Here is a 14,399-nt window from a genome sequence, read left to right as displayed (position 1 = left end):
TGTGAGCCTAGTTTTAATTAAATGTGTTTCTTGTATACTGCATATTGTTGGGTTTTGTTTCTTGATCTATTCTGCAAATCTGTGTCTTCTGACTGAGTGACTGAGACCATTCACATTGAGAATTGTTACTAAAGGGCATTGATTTATTCTTGTCTCATTGCATTATTTTCCTATTGCTGATTTCCTCATTTTTTTCTGTTTTACTTCACTGCTCATCCCACCATGTGTATTCATTATTTTTGATATATTGGCATTGTTGGCTTTGTTGTCTCTTTCATCCTCAAAGATTTTTGTAATGCTGGTTTGATGGTCATGAATTTTTTTTTTAACCTGGTATTGAACTCAGACCTAGCACTTTTGAGACAGGTGGCAGTACCACTGAACTGAATCCCTGGCCCTGGTTATGAATTTCTTGAATTGCTCCTTATTTGTCCATCAACTTTAAAGGAATTTTTTGTGGAATACACAAGCTAGAGTTGGAAGTTCTTATCTTTTAGGGCAGTGGTGGCAAACCTATGGCATATGTGCTGCAGTAGGCTGCTTGCATCATTTAAAGCTCTAAAAGGTTCACCACCACTGCTTTAGGGCTTGAAATGCTTCACTCCAAGCCCCCCTGGCCTTTAAGGTTTGTGTAGAGAAGCCTGCTCTAATCCTTTTTGATTTATCTGTGTATGTGATGTTTCCTTTCTCTAGCACTTTAAAAAAATTTTCCCTATGATGGACATCTGGAATTTTGAATGCAGTATAGAGTGGAGCAGTTCTCTCTTGGTAATAACTGTTTAGGGCTCAATATGCCTCACTTATTATCTATGTTATTTCTTTCTCTATATGAGGGGAGTTTTCTGGTATTATTTCTGTGAACATGTTTTTTTATATCATTCCCATTATCTTCTGATTTTTCACTTATTCTAATTATTCTTAGTCTTCTTTGCATCAACTAGCAATTTTTGGATTCATCTTTCATGCTGTTTATTGTTTTTAAGGTGTCACTGATTATTTGGTCTTTGAAGGCATCATTTTCTTCTAAATTTGTCCTCACAATGGTCAGTTCTACTGCTCATATTTTATTCAGTGTGCCTTTCAGTCTCTTGCATTTCTGTTTGAAACATTTTCATGGACTCTTATTCTTTGGTAAACTGCTCACTCATTTTGTATTGTTTTGTGTAGCTCATCTAGTCTTTTATAGATGCCTTTTGAAAGTTCCTGCATCTTTTTGGTTATTACTTCCATTGTCTGTTTAATTATATCTTCTCTAATCCTGCTAAGTACTTCCGTGATCTGCTTTCTAAGCTCCTCTGCTACCCTTTCAATTAATTTGAGTACATAGTCTGTGCTATTCTGCCATTTAGTACTCCCTGAGTTGGCTTCAGGGAAGTGGGACTTTTGGGAGGCATTTTGTTGCTTTTTTCCCTCTCATATATCTATTGATTTTGTTTGTGTTCTTTTTTTTTTTTTATGCTGAGGTTGTATATGCTTATAGTCCAAAGACCTTGCTATCAGTATAGAAGTTACTTTTTAGTGATGTACTTTGACCCCAGTTCACTATAATCCTTTGCCACAGACCCAAGATCCAAGTAGCTTAGTCAATTTGTGAGGTGAAGATGCAGTGTAGTTCACCCAACATCCAAGTTCTGTGGGAATCTACTGTAATGTTGTTAATGTCATAAAGCCATTCTGAGTGTTGGCTTATAAAGAAATAGCAAGAAGTATGTGATCCTGTTAATATCAAGCAAATTATCTACAGTAACATCATCCAAAAACAAATTAGACATTAATGTGTCATAAAAATCAGTTATGTACTACACTTAATCCTAGGGGGAAAAAGTTGGCAATTACAGTGTAGATATTAAGGCTACCTAGGTATTCACTTATAGCTAATATGTACTAAATATGACTACTACATCTTCATTAATGGTAGAAAATAATTCAGTAGTAATTTACAGTTCAGTATCAAAAGATTAACAAAGCTTTATAGTTATACTATTAAAGATATAGGGTTGGGAAGTGGGGGAATGCAGGGGAAAACATTTGAAACCTTAAACTACACTAAACAAGAAGGGAAAAGTGGCATAAAAAATCTACTATTGAGTCGAAGGATACCTATAAAATTAAATAAAGTTAAAAAACTGGCAAGAAAGAAGATAAAAGAAAAATCAGGAGAAAGAAGAAAGAAACTATATGGAGAGATATAATACTCAAGGAGAGAAAAATTTAAAATAATAAAAATTTGGGAAGAAAAAAAGATAAGAAGCAAGGCAGGGGACAAAAGGAAATTTATCCAAACTCCAAGAAACCAGTGAAGAAGAAAAGAAGAGAAGAAAAGAAAAAAAAAAGTATAAGAACAAAACCAAACAAAAATCTAAAAATGCTTACACTTAACAAAAACAAACAGAATAAGAAAACCAACCAAATGTACAAAACAAAGCAAAAGAAAAAAAATTGTGATTTTTGTAAAAGTATGGTTATGTTCTGGAGTATGGTTTTGGGGCAGTGTCCAATTTAAGTTGTGTCCCTACTCTCGCTGGTAGAAAAAGACAATTGTCAAAGCCCAAGTCCCTGCTGGATGATACAGTCACCAGCAAACAAGCAGTAGGATTAGGCAGAGATGCTGATTCTGGGGCCTCAAATTCATGGAGATTTGGACTGAACCTGATCTCTGGCTGTGGGAATGGGGCCTGAGTTATTTGTCTTAAAACAGTGTGGGTGTCTCTTGTTGGCCTGAACATGGCTTCTTGCCTACAGAGGTCACCAATGGCTGATCTTCACCCAGTCACTGGAGGATTATGAAGCACGGAGCCCTAAAATAAAGCCAAGGTGAGGCTCCAGCCCAGATTCAGTCAGCTCCCTCCCTGATATGGCAACCAAGCCCTCACTCCAGGTGCTTGGGATGGAGTCACTCACCAACTAATGCAGCTCACAGTACGTGCAGGTCCACGGCACCACTGTGTTTCTCCTTGGAGTCTCCTGGAAATCCCTGCCTTCACTGTGTCTCATAGATTTGGCCCTTCTTTCTCATGAGCCATAAACCAGGATCCAGGGAGAAAGTGCCAATACTTTCTTCCTTTTTTCCCATTAGGTTCTGTCTCTTCAATTTTTCTACAGGCTGCAACTTTCCCCATCAGATCCTTCCTCCCTCTTCCTTTTCTTCCACAGGTTATTATTTTCCAGTGTCTGGGTTCCAAATCCCAGAAAGATTGATTTTTTGCTGCTTACTACTCTACCATCTTCTTGGAAGTCTCTTCTTCAAGTCTTTTAAAGTGTCAGTCCATCAACTTCTGTTTGGCATGTTTTTGTTGAAAAGCCAATGATAGTTCTTATATTTTTCTTTTTTATGTAATGTCTTTTCTATCTCTACACAATGTGGAGATTTATCTTTGTCACTGATTTTCAGTAATTTAATTTTGATATGCTATGCTATAGTTTTATTTGTATTTATTCTTCATGAAATTGCTCAAAGTCCTTGGATCTGTTGGTTTATAGTTAGTATCAAATTTGAAAAATTGTTGATTATCATTTCTTTTGTCTCACTTTCTTCTTCTGGCACTCTAACTACACATAGGTTAAAACCCTTGCTGTTTCCTACATCTGTATTTATTTATAATATCCTTGTTGCTTTGGTCCATTTGAATTTCTTTTGCCATGTTTTTATGTTCATTGATGAAAAAGTAAAACAAATTTTCATTACAAAATAAAAGAATAGCTATACTATGTATCATCTTCCAAGTAGTTACTTGGAGTAAAAGACGTATATCATAAAGTTTCTTATGAAGAAGAAACAGACAGATAACACAAAACTTTCTTTTCAATAATCTAAGATAAACTAGTAGTATAATTTCATTGTTTTTTATTTAGTAGTGTTTCTGCTGTTAAGCACAATGAGTGACATTTTCCTTTCAGTGTTAATATTTTTCATTTCTAGAAATTCTGTTTTCTTCTTTATGTCTTTAATTATTGTCTTCTCTATGATATTTTCCTTCAAATCCTTGAACATATTCACAATATTTATAGTAGCTATTTGTTGTGGCTTATATCATTTGGTCATAGGTAGGCAGTTTTGAAGGTGCCTAGATTAGGGTGTGTGAATATGGATTAAGGATGTGATGCTGGGATTAAGGATGTAGATAATGGAAGCCCCACCCTGGGTGTGGGTGCCATCAATCAGTAAGCTTATAGCCTGCATGGAATATAAAGAGAAAGGGGAAGGCAGGCCTGCTGCTTCTTCTGCTGATACCATTAGTTGCTGCTGCCTGATACTTTCTGCCTGCCTTTGCATATTATATACTGTTTCTCCTCTGCCAAGCGCCTCTACAATGCCACGCAGCTTTGGAAACAGCAAACTATGAACTGAAACCTCTACACACTGTGAGCTGAGATAAACCTTTTCTCCTTCGACATTATGTTTCAGGTATTTTGTTTCAGCAGTGAGAAAAGACACTATTGTACTGCTTTTCCTCTGGGCTAGGGATGTAGCTCAGAGGTAGAGTGATTACCTAGTGTCAGCAAGGCCCTGGGTTCATTACCTAGTACCAATAGGAAAAAATAAAGAGCTTCCTGCTGATTCTAAGATTGGCTTATGTTGCCAATTTTCTACTGCTTAGGAGGTCAAAGTTTTTACTTCTTCACATCTGATAATTTTGTTATGAATGCTAGGCATTATGAATTTTATGTTGCTGAATAGTTTTTTTCTCTATTGGTACATTTTAGGTATACAGTACAGTTACATTTATCATTAAGGTCTTGTATCTTTACATGATATATCTTGGTTCTTATTTTTTCCCCATTCCCCTGACCTCCCTTCACCAGCTCCACTCTTCCCTATTTACAAAGACTTTGTTTCCATTTTTTTGCTTGTATCTTATTTTTTCTTTTCCCTTCTTAGTTTTCCCCTACCCCTCCTACTTCCCCTATACCTTTAGACATTTTTTCCTATTACACAATATCATTTATACATTTTGATTCTTATTTACACTTTTAGTTTATCACACCAGAGAAACTATTCAGTATTTACACATGTGTGTGCTATTAATTTCACTTGAGTATGTCCTCACTGTGCATCCACTTAGCTATAAATGTCTCTAGTTTCTCATTCTTCATGGCTGAGTAGTGCTCCATTTTATAAAAACAAAACAAAACACATCTTTATCTAGTTTCCAGTTGATGGGAAATCGGGCTGTTTTTAAGTTTTAGCTATTACAAACTGTGCCATTATAAACATGGGTGAGAAAATATCACTGTGGTATGATATTTTTAATCCTTTTGGGAAGATACCCAGCAGGGGAATAGCTAGGTCAAATGGGACTTTTAATGCTAGGTGTTTGAGGAATCTCCATATTGATTTCCACAGTGATTGCGCCTGTCTGCACTCCCACCAACAATGGAGAAGGATTCCTTTCTCCTCACAACCTCACCAATATTTGTTAGTGGTTAATTTCTTGACAGCAGCCATTCTTTGTGGGGTGAGGTGGAATCTCAGTGTTGTTTTCATCTGCATCTCTCGAATAACCATTGATGTGGAACATATTTTCAGATGTTTATTTGCTGCTTTTACTTGTTTGTGTGAGAAATGTCTGCTCATTTCAGATGCCCATATTTGAATTGGACCTTTAAGATTTGGGGGACGAAGGGTCGGGGATTTAGCTCTGCGGTTCGGTGGCCTGCCTTGCAAGCACAAGGACCTGAGTTCAACCCCCAGTACCAAAAAAAAAAAAAGAGAGAGAAGAGAAAAGATTTGGGGGATGTGATTTTTTTTTGAGTTCTTTATATATTCAGGATAGTAGGCCTTTATCTGAGAAAGAACTGGTAAATTTTGTCTCCCAAATTGTAGGTTGTCTCTTAGCTCTGGTGGTTTTTCTTGCAGTACAGAAGGTTTTTAAAAAGATGAGATCCCAGTTGTTGATTCTTTGTGCTACTTCCCATGCCACTGAATATTTGTTCATAAAGTCTTTTCCTATGCCGATGTCTTCAAGAGTTCTACCTAACCTATTTTCCAGCAAGTTTAGTGTTTCTGTTCTAATATTTAGATCTTAATACACTTGGACTTTAGTGCATGGTGAAAGATAGGGGTCTAGTTTTAACCTTTGGCAAGTTGAAATCCAGTTTTTCCAACACCACTTATTAAAGAGGCTATCTTACCTCCAGTGAGGATGGTTGGCTTCTTTGTCAAAGATGAGGTAGCTGAGTATGTCTAAAGTTGTTTCTGCATCTTCTAATCTATTCCACTGATCCTTGGGTCTGTATCTTTGCCAGTTCCCTGTTGTTTTTATCCCAGTGGCTTTGTAGTGTAGTTTCAAGTTTCAGGCTTGAGATACCTGCTACCTTATCTTTATTACCTAGAATTGATTTTGCTATTCTAGGTCTTTTCTTGTTCCAAATGAATTTTTGGATTGTCTTCTCTAGTTCAGTGAAATATACTGTTGGGATTTCATTTGGGATTGCATTGAATCTATATAGCAGTTTTGGAAGTGTGTCCATTTTCACTATATTGGTTCTTCCTACCCAGGAACAAGGGATGTCTTTCCATTTTCTTATATCCTCTTCAATCTCTTTTTTCAGAGTGCTATAGTTTTCAATGTAGAGGTCTTTTGCTTCCTTTGTTAAATTGATTCCTAGTTATTTCATTTTTTAATTCTATTGTGAAAATGATTATTTCCCTAATTTAACTTCAGTAATTCTGTTACTTCTGTACAAGAAGGCTATTGATTTTTGAGTGTTGACCTTGTATCCAGCTACTCTACTAAATCTGTCAATTAAGTCTGCAAGCCTTTTGGTGGTGTTCTTTGGGTCTTCTATATAAAGTATCATATCCTCAGCAAATAATGGGTTTCGCTTCTTCCTTTCCTGTCTTTACTGCTTTTATTTCTTTCTTTTGTCTAATTGCTTTTGCTAGTTTTCCCAAAACTATATTGAACAGGAGTGGTGACAGTGGACATCCTTGTCTTTTTCCTGATTTTAGTGTGAAGGTTTGCAGTTTTGACCATTTAGTATGATGTTGGCTGTTGTTTTTTCATAGATAGCCTTTATCAAGTTGAGATAAAGACCATTTAATCATTTTCTGCAGGATTCTTTATCATGAATAGGTGTTGAATTTTGTTGAATAGTTTTCTGCATCTAATGAGATGATCACATAGTTTTTGTCTTTGGCTCTTAATATAGTATATTACAGCTGGGCATGGTGGCACACACCTGTAATTGCAGCACTCAGGATGCTGAGGCAGGAGGATTGCTGTGAGTTTGAGACCAGCCTGGACAACATAGTGAGTTCCAGGTCATTCTCAACTACATAGTGAGACCCTGTCTCAAAAAAAAAAAGTGTATTACATTTATTGATTTATGTATGTTGAACCATCCTTGCATCCCTGGGATAAATCCAACTTGATCAGGGTGTATGATCTTCTTGATGACCCTCTGTACTCTGTTTGCCAGTATTTCATTGAAGATTTTTGCATCTATGTTCATTAGTGAGATTGGCCTGTAGTTGTCTGCCTCTCTCTCTCTTTCTCTCTCTCTCTCTTTCTCTCTCTCTCTCTCTCTCTGGTATCAGTGATCAGTCTTTATGCTTGTGAGACAGGCGCCGGAACCACTGAGCTAAATCCCCAGCCCTGTAGTTCTCTTTCTTGTTTGGGTCTTTCCTTGATTTTGGAATCATGTGCTTCTAGGAATGAATTTGGAAGTACTGCATCCCTTTCAATTTCACTGAAAAGTTTCAAAAGTAGCAGCAGTAGTTCTTCTCTAAATGTTTTGTAGAATTCAGCAGGAAAACCATCAGGAGCTGGGCTTTTCTTTGTTGGTAAATTTTAGTTATGTTTTCAATTTCACTGTAATTGGGGTGCTTAGAATTTTCTATCTTCTTCAACTTTCTATCTATTTTCAACTTTGGTAATTCATATGTATCTAGATATCTGTCCATTTCTTCTGTATTTTCCATTTTATTAGAGTACAGCTTCTCAAAGTAGATATTGATGATACTCTGGATTTCTCCTGGATTTGTTGTGACTTCTGCTTTTTCATTCCTAATTGCATGGATATGAGCCTTTTCTTTCCTTTTTTGTTAAGTTTGGCTAATGGTTTATTAATTTTATTTATTCTTTCAAAAAACCAACTCTTCAATTCGTTGATTTTTTTTTGTATCATTATCTTAGTCTCCATTGCATTGATTTCTGCTCTGATATTTATAATTTCCTCCCTTGTACGAGCTTTGGGTTTGTCTTGTTCTTTTTCTAGAAATTTAAAGTTTAACATTAGGTTGTTTATTTGAGCACTCTGTTTTTCTAGTCTGGGCATTCACTGCTATAAATTTCCCTTGTAGAACTGCTTTCATTGTATACCATAGATTCCTGTATGTTATATTGGTATTATCATTAATTTGTAAAAACTGACTCATTTCTTCATTAATTTCCTTTGTGACCCATTGGTTATTCAGGAGAGTGTTATTCAATTTCCATGTGTTTGTGAAGTTTTTGTGGTTTCTTTTGCTATCGATCTCCAGTTTAATTGCACTATGGCCTGATAAATATACATGGGATAACTTAAACACCTTTGAATTTACTTAAACATGTTCTATGAGCTAGAATGTAGTGTATTTTGTAGAATGACCCTTGTGCGGATAAAAAGAATGTATATTCTGATTTTGGGGGGTGGAACACTGTGCAGATGTCTATTAAATACATTTGTTCAAAAGCTTGGTTCAATTCTAGTATTTCAGTGTTGATTTTTTGTCTAGATGATCTGTCTATTTGTAATAATGGCATATTGAAGTCCCTTACTACAGTTGTATTAGTACTTATTTGGTTTTTCATGTCCCTTAATATTTGTTTTGTATAATTGGGGACATTAGTATTTAGTGCATATATATTTATGATTGCCATTTCTTCCTTTAGGATTGTTCCCTTACAAGGATGTAGTGACCTTCGTTATCTCTCTTAATTTGTTTTGGTTTGAAATTTACTTTGTCTGTGAATAAGATAGTTACCCCTGCTTTTTCTGAGTTCCTGTCTCAGGAACTGTGGAGAACTGTTTTCCCTCCTTTTACTTTCAGTCTATGAGTTTCTCTTTGAACAAGTTGTGTTTCTTGTATACAGCATATTTTTGGATTTTGCTTCTTAATCCATTCAGCCAGTCTTTCTTTTGATTGGTGAATTGAAGCCATTAACATTGATGGTTATAACTGATATGTATTGACTTATCATCATGTTATTTTCCTGTTGTTGGCTCTTTTTAATCCCCCCCCCCTTAATTTCATGCCTTGCCTGCTGGATTTGCTCTTTTGGGCCTCATGGAATTGTGATCTTCATTGTCTTTTTTAGGATACTATTTAGAATTGTTTGGAGAGCTGGTTTGGTTTTCATGAAGTTTCTCAAGCATTCTTTGTTATGGAAGTATCTTATTTCCCCATCAATTTTGAAAGATAGTTTTTCAGGATACATCAGTGTAGGTTGGAGATTGTTTTCTTTTAGAGATTCACTCCAGGCTCTCCTTGACTTGAGTGTTTGGGTTGAAAAGCCTGCTGTGATTCTGATGGGCTTTCCTTTGCATGTGATTTGTTTTCTCTAACTCCTCATAGTATTTCATTCTTCTGTTGAGTTTCTGGTATCTTGATTATTACATGTCTAGGCATAGATTTTTCATGATCATGGCTAGTTGGAGTCCTATAAGCCTCACTTATATGTATGTCAAATTCTTTTTCTGTGTTTGGGAAGTTTTGTGTCATTAATTCTATGAACAATTTTTCATGTCACTTGTACTTTCTCATACTTTTTAATGGACTTCTGCCAATCGTATATTATTCTTCTTTGTATCATCTAGGAGCTGTTTGATTGATTTCTCATGTTACCTTACTTTTTAAAAAAAGATCCATCTTTCCATAGTCACTGACTGCTATCCTGTCTTCTATATCTGATATCCTGTCTTCAGATTGGCTCAGTCTGTTATGTATACTTTCAATAGAGTTTTTAATCTCCTGAATATCTGTTTGAATCTGTTTCATGGATTCCAGTTCTTTCCTATGTTCTGCATTCATGGTTTCCATTTCTTTCCTATGTGGAGCATTCCTGGCTTTTATTATGGTCCTGAGCGCATGTATTTTTTTTTTTAATCTGTTTCTGTTCTAGAGTCTCTAATCATGTCTTTCATTCTGCTCACCATCTCTAGTTTTCTCAGAAATTATTTCTGTTTTGAATTTTTCTAGATCCTCATTCATCTGTTTTGTTACTTCCTGTGCTATCAGTTCAGGATGTCCAGTGGTTTGATTATCAGACTATTCCACCTCATTTAATTTAAAATTTGCCTTTGATGAACAGGGAGCCTGTGTCTGTGCTTGTGCCTTGCTTGAATGTTTTTCTCATTTCTATTTTTGTTGTTGGCACTGTCCTTGGTTTAATTTCTAGGTGAATACTTTGATCTTCCTGTTATAGCTTGTCTTTAGGTTTTGAGACTCTAATTACTTTGAGGCAATCTCATTTTCATTATACCAGGAAGGACAACTGATTAAATCAATCAGAACACCTTAGACCAAGTGATGCAAACAGCAACACACTAGCATCAAGCACAACTCAGAAAAATGACAATTTGTGGTAGTTATTAATCTATCACCTTTAACTGTGTGAATTAAATCAAAATTGAGGCTAGAGCTCAGAACAGTGGCCCTTATGACTCCCTGTGCCTCTGTTGTGTGAATCCAGATACGAGCCCAGCCAGGAGGCTGGAGGTGTATGCAGGTGGGTGGGGGCTGCAGGCACCCTCATGGCTGCATCTCTCACAGTTCCTCCACTGAGGCCAGGAGATGTGGGGCTGTAGTCCCAGGCAAGCTCCATGTGGCTGCACCACTCACTGTTCCTGTGCCGAGGCCCCCAAGTACTTTTAATTAAATGAGTTATTTTGTTATCTTTTCAAAATTTGTCTTCTTTTTAAAGAAGATGATTCTAGTTATCTTTCAGATGAATTTTATTTCTTTACAAAAGTAATCTATTTCTTTTGGTATCTCTACTAAGTGCTTCATATATTGAACAAAGTCTTTTTTTGTTTGGAGTATGAGAATTTGAGAAGCTCCTACATCTGTATTAGATCTGGCATTTTTTTATCTTGCACTGCTATGGTAATTTGTTTTTCCATGGTAGTGCTCTTTGGTGCCTGGTGGAATTGCTTAGTACATACATTTAAATTAACCTCCAGTCAGGGACTTATGAGGATCACACATGAATTTCTGGAGGTCGTTCTCTAGTTCCCATATTGTGTTCTGCAGATTTGAGCCACCTTGGCTTCTCTAAAGTCCAATCTCTGACTCATTAACTCAGCAAAAATGTTGTGCTGTTTTTGGGCTCTTTCTGTCTACCCTGTAATCCTAAAACTGCCTCTAGGTAAGAAGCAAGGATGAGATAATAGGACTCATCTAATTTTTTACTCTTCTTTCACGGATCAAAGTTTTGTTATGCTTTTTACCAGTGTCTGAAAAAAAAAAGTTATTTCACATATTTTGTCCAACTTTCTAATTTATTATGGAGGAGTCAAGACTCACTACTTCTTCATGGGTGAAAGATGAAAGCTCTTTCTTGCTTATTTCCTCACACTTGATCTGTTAGAAAATGAGAAAGATGAAAGTCTTCTGCTACTCTCCTACCTATTTTCCTTTGTATTTCTCATAATTTATGATTTGGAAATATTTTTTATTTGTTGCACTAATACCTCTATTTCATATTTCTTGAAACTTTTTCATTTAGCTTTACAAAGTACCCTTCGTTGTCTTCTTTGTAGCTTCATTTTCTTCTTAGATAATGTTAATATAGTGTCTCATTTTTTTAATTTGTATTTTTCTTGACATCCTTTATTTTTCAATTATATGGAATTCTTTTCTTTTTTTTAGGTATGCTGCTTGTACACAGCATCAAGTCAAGTTTTATTTGGAGATTTTATTTAAAACTCATTTTAAAATAGATCTTGTTTAATATGTCTCATCCTACTTTCTATTTCTTGTTTTGATGTGTTTTTCTAATCTTTCATTATGTGGTTGGTTTTCTTGATTATTTTTATAGTCTTGATACTCAGAAAGTTTTGAATTTTTTCCTTGTAGTTCATTTTTTAATTATGTTATCTGAACACTGTTCTATTTCCTCAAATTCATTTATTCCTTCACATAAATAATAATAAAATGATCATGTTTGTCTTCTTCTCCTTTTCCCTTTTCTCCATCTTCCTTTTGCCTTGTCCATGGCATACCTCTACATTGTAAATGTATTTGCAACACCAACGCAGCACTTGTTAACTTCAAGTGTTCTTTTGTTTTTTTTTGGTACTGGGGATTGAACTTGGGTCCTTGCAAGGCAGACCAAACAGCTGAGCTAAATCCCCGGCCTTCAAGTGTTCTTTATTGACCTGCTGAGCCCTTCTGCAAGCTCACTCTATTTCCCAATTACTTCATTGGTACTTTTGTGAATGATATAAATTGCACTATTCCCACAATGTATGGACGTAGGATAATCACAAACACATTTATCATGCTATCACCACATTTGTTCTGGATTTTTATTCTTATATCTATCGTTAACTACGTCAAATGTTCATGGTCTTTTGCTCTAGCTTCCCTCATCATTTCCTGTTTGGTTGGTTAGAATAGGTTTTGTTGCAAAATTCCCTTATGAATATCCTTCATCTGATAAATTGTTCTATTCTGTTCCACTCATTTGTTTTATTCCACTTGAAAAGATACACATATGACACAAATTTATAGTACAATGAGAAACAACCACACAAATCATAAAATAGAACATTCTGCCCCCACCCTGTTGCATTTTATGGGTGTTGTGCCTACTTCCTTTTTATTGCTCTTCATGGAAGTGGTTAGATTGTCTATTTCAGACAGGGTTCTTTTAAGGAATATCAGCTGCTTTGCTAATCTGCTGTCCTAGGCCAACTTGTTATTTACATCAGAGAATCTTTTACTACTATGCAGCAAGCCTACCTTCTATAGTTACCTCAGATGCTTGGATGCTTCATTAGCTTACTGAACTTGAAGATACTTTATCTCCTTGTTTCTCTGACATAGATTTTGTGCAGTTTTCCTTCTATTATTGATTTTGTGCAATACCCAGAAAGAAAAGAATTTCTGTTTCACATCGTAATGTTGGTACTGGAAGTTTCCCTTCTTTCTCAACATAGCTTCTAATCTCTCTATGCCCTCTGTGAATACATTTCTGAACAGGATAATTCAACATCACCTTCCTGCACAGTGGTTTTCTTTGTTTTTCTTGTCAGTTCTTCTCATCTATACTACCATCCTGCTCCCAATAAACTCACAAAGTATTGGTAATGCACAATCTAGAACTATGATTGTAATTTTCCTAGTTGGTTTAAAATATTTATCTACATTTTCTTTAATAAGATTCCCTGAATTTTCCATAGCATATAGCTTTAGGAAAGGATATATTTTAGTATTTTAGTAGGTTCTCAGTAGAAAAGCAATAATTGAGTTCAAATATACAAACAGACCAAGTTGGTGTTTGGATTAGGAGTTTGCACTCCAAATTTTTTTTTTGTACCGGGGATCAAACTCGGGTCCTTGCGCTTGCAAGGCAGGCCACCGAACTGCTGAGCTAAATCCCCAGCCACACTCCAAATTTTTAATATCAGCCAGAAATAGATATCAGCAATATGTATTCAAGAACCTAAAAACATAAAGAAGATATGTAAAAATCACCCAAATCTTCAGATATTTACAGAATGGAATTCATAAGTTTTATAGCAGATTCAGCAGTAACTGAAAAGAATTATGAAATCCTGACATAATGTCCAAAATATCTATTTTCTTTATTGTTTTAGTAACTTAGAAGAAGAATAGTATGAAACACATGATAAAAAATTTGCTAAAATTTCTCTTCCCCCACCATTACTCACTGGGATGTCTGGACTTTTACTTTATGGGTTCTGTCATGTGGTTTATGGAGGTGGAGTTGCCTTTAATAAAAACATTCATGTTTTCCCTGTGACTTCTGTATTTTGTTGCTTGATATGTCTTTGGGAGAGTAAGAGTTGGGGATAAAGTCACAGTTGTGACAGGCAATGAAAGCAGTGCTGTTAATGGCAGAGCAGTTTAGAAATATGCCCAACAATTGATAAATATTTTTTGGCGACCATAACTAATCACTTTGTTAAAAATGAATTCAAAATAATAAACTGTATAAATATTTTTAAATGATTTTTTTTCATTTTTCAGATATTGTTTTGCCACATGGTCGAACTGCAGACTATTTGTTTCTTGGAAATTGTATTTATACGGTAAGATTATTCATGTGCTTTAAATCAGTTTTCCTTGTTTCTAACTGAAAAATTAAATCAAACTTGTTAAGCATTATAAAGTTCTCTAATTCTGATACATTTCTAAGAGAAATTATTGTAGCAATTGCTTATATACA

General features: G+C 35.4%; 1 protein-coding gene across 2 annotated transcripts in view; it reads left to right on the top strand.

Annotated features, from left to right (window-relative positions):
- The window catches only part of LOC104862105 (phospholipid-transporting ATPase IB-like), a 68,255-nt gene that overhangs the window by 28,135 nt on the left and 25,721 nt on the right, over window positions 1-14,399 (top strand). For both annotated transcript variants that reach the window (XM_033759860.1, XM_010623817.3), the window contains exon 6: window positions 14,201-14,262. In XM_033759860.1, the coding sequence (XP_033615751.1) occupies window positions 14,201-14,262 (62 nt within the window). The remainder of the gene's footprint in view (window positions 1-14,200; window positions 14,263-14,399) is intronic.

This window comes from Fukomys damarensis, unplaced genomic scaffold (genome assembly GCF_012274545.1).
Source record: "Fukomys damarensis isolate Sample0158 unplaced genomic scaffold, DMR_v1.0_HiC HiC_scaffold_38, whole genome shotgun sequence".
NCBI classification, from domain to species: Eukaryota; Metazoa; Chordata; class Mammalia; order Rodentia; family Bathyergidae; genus Fukomys; species Fukomys damarensis.
This window is presented reverse-complemented; position numbering and strand designations above follow the sequence as displayed.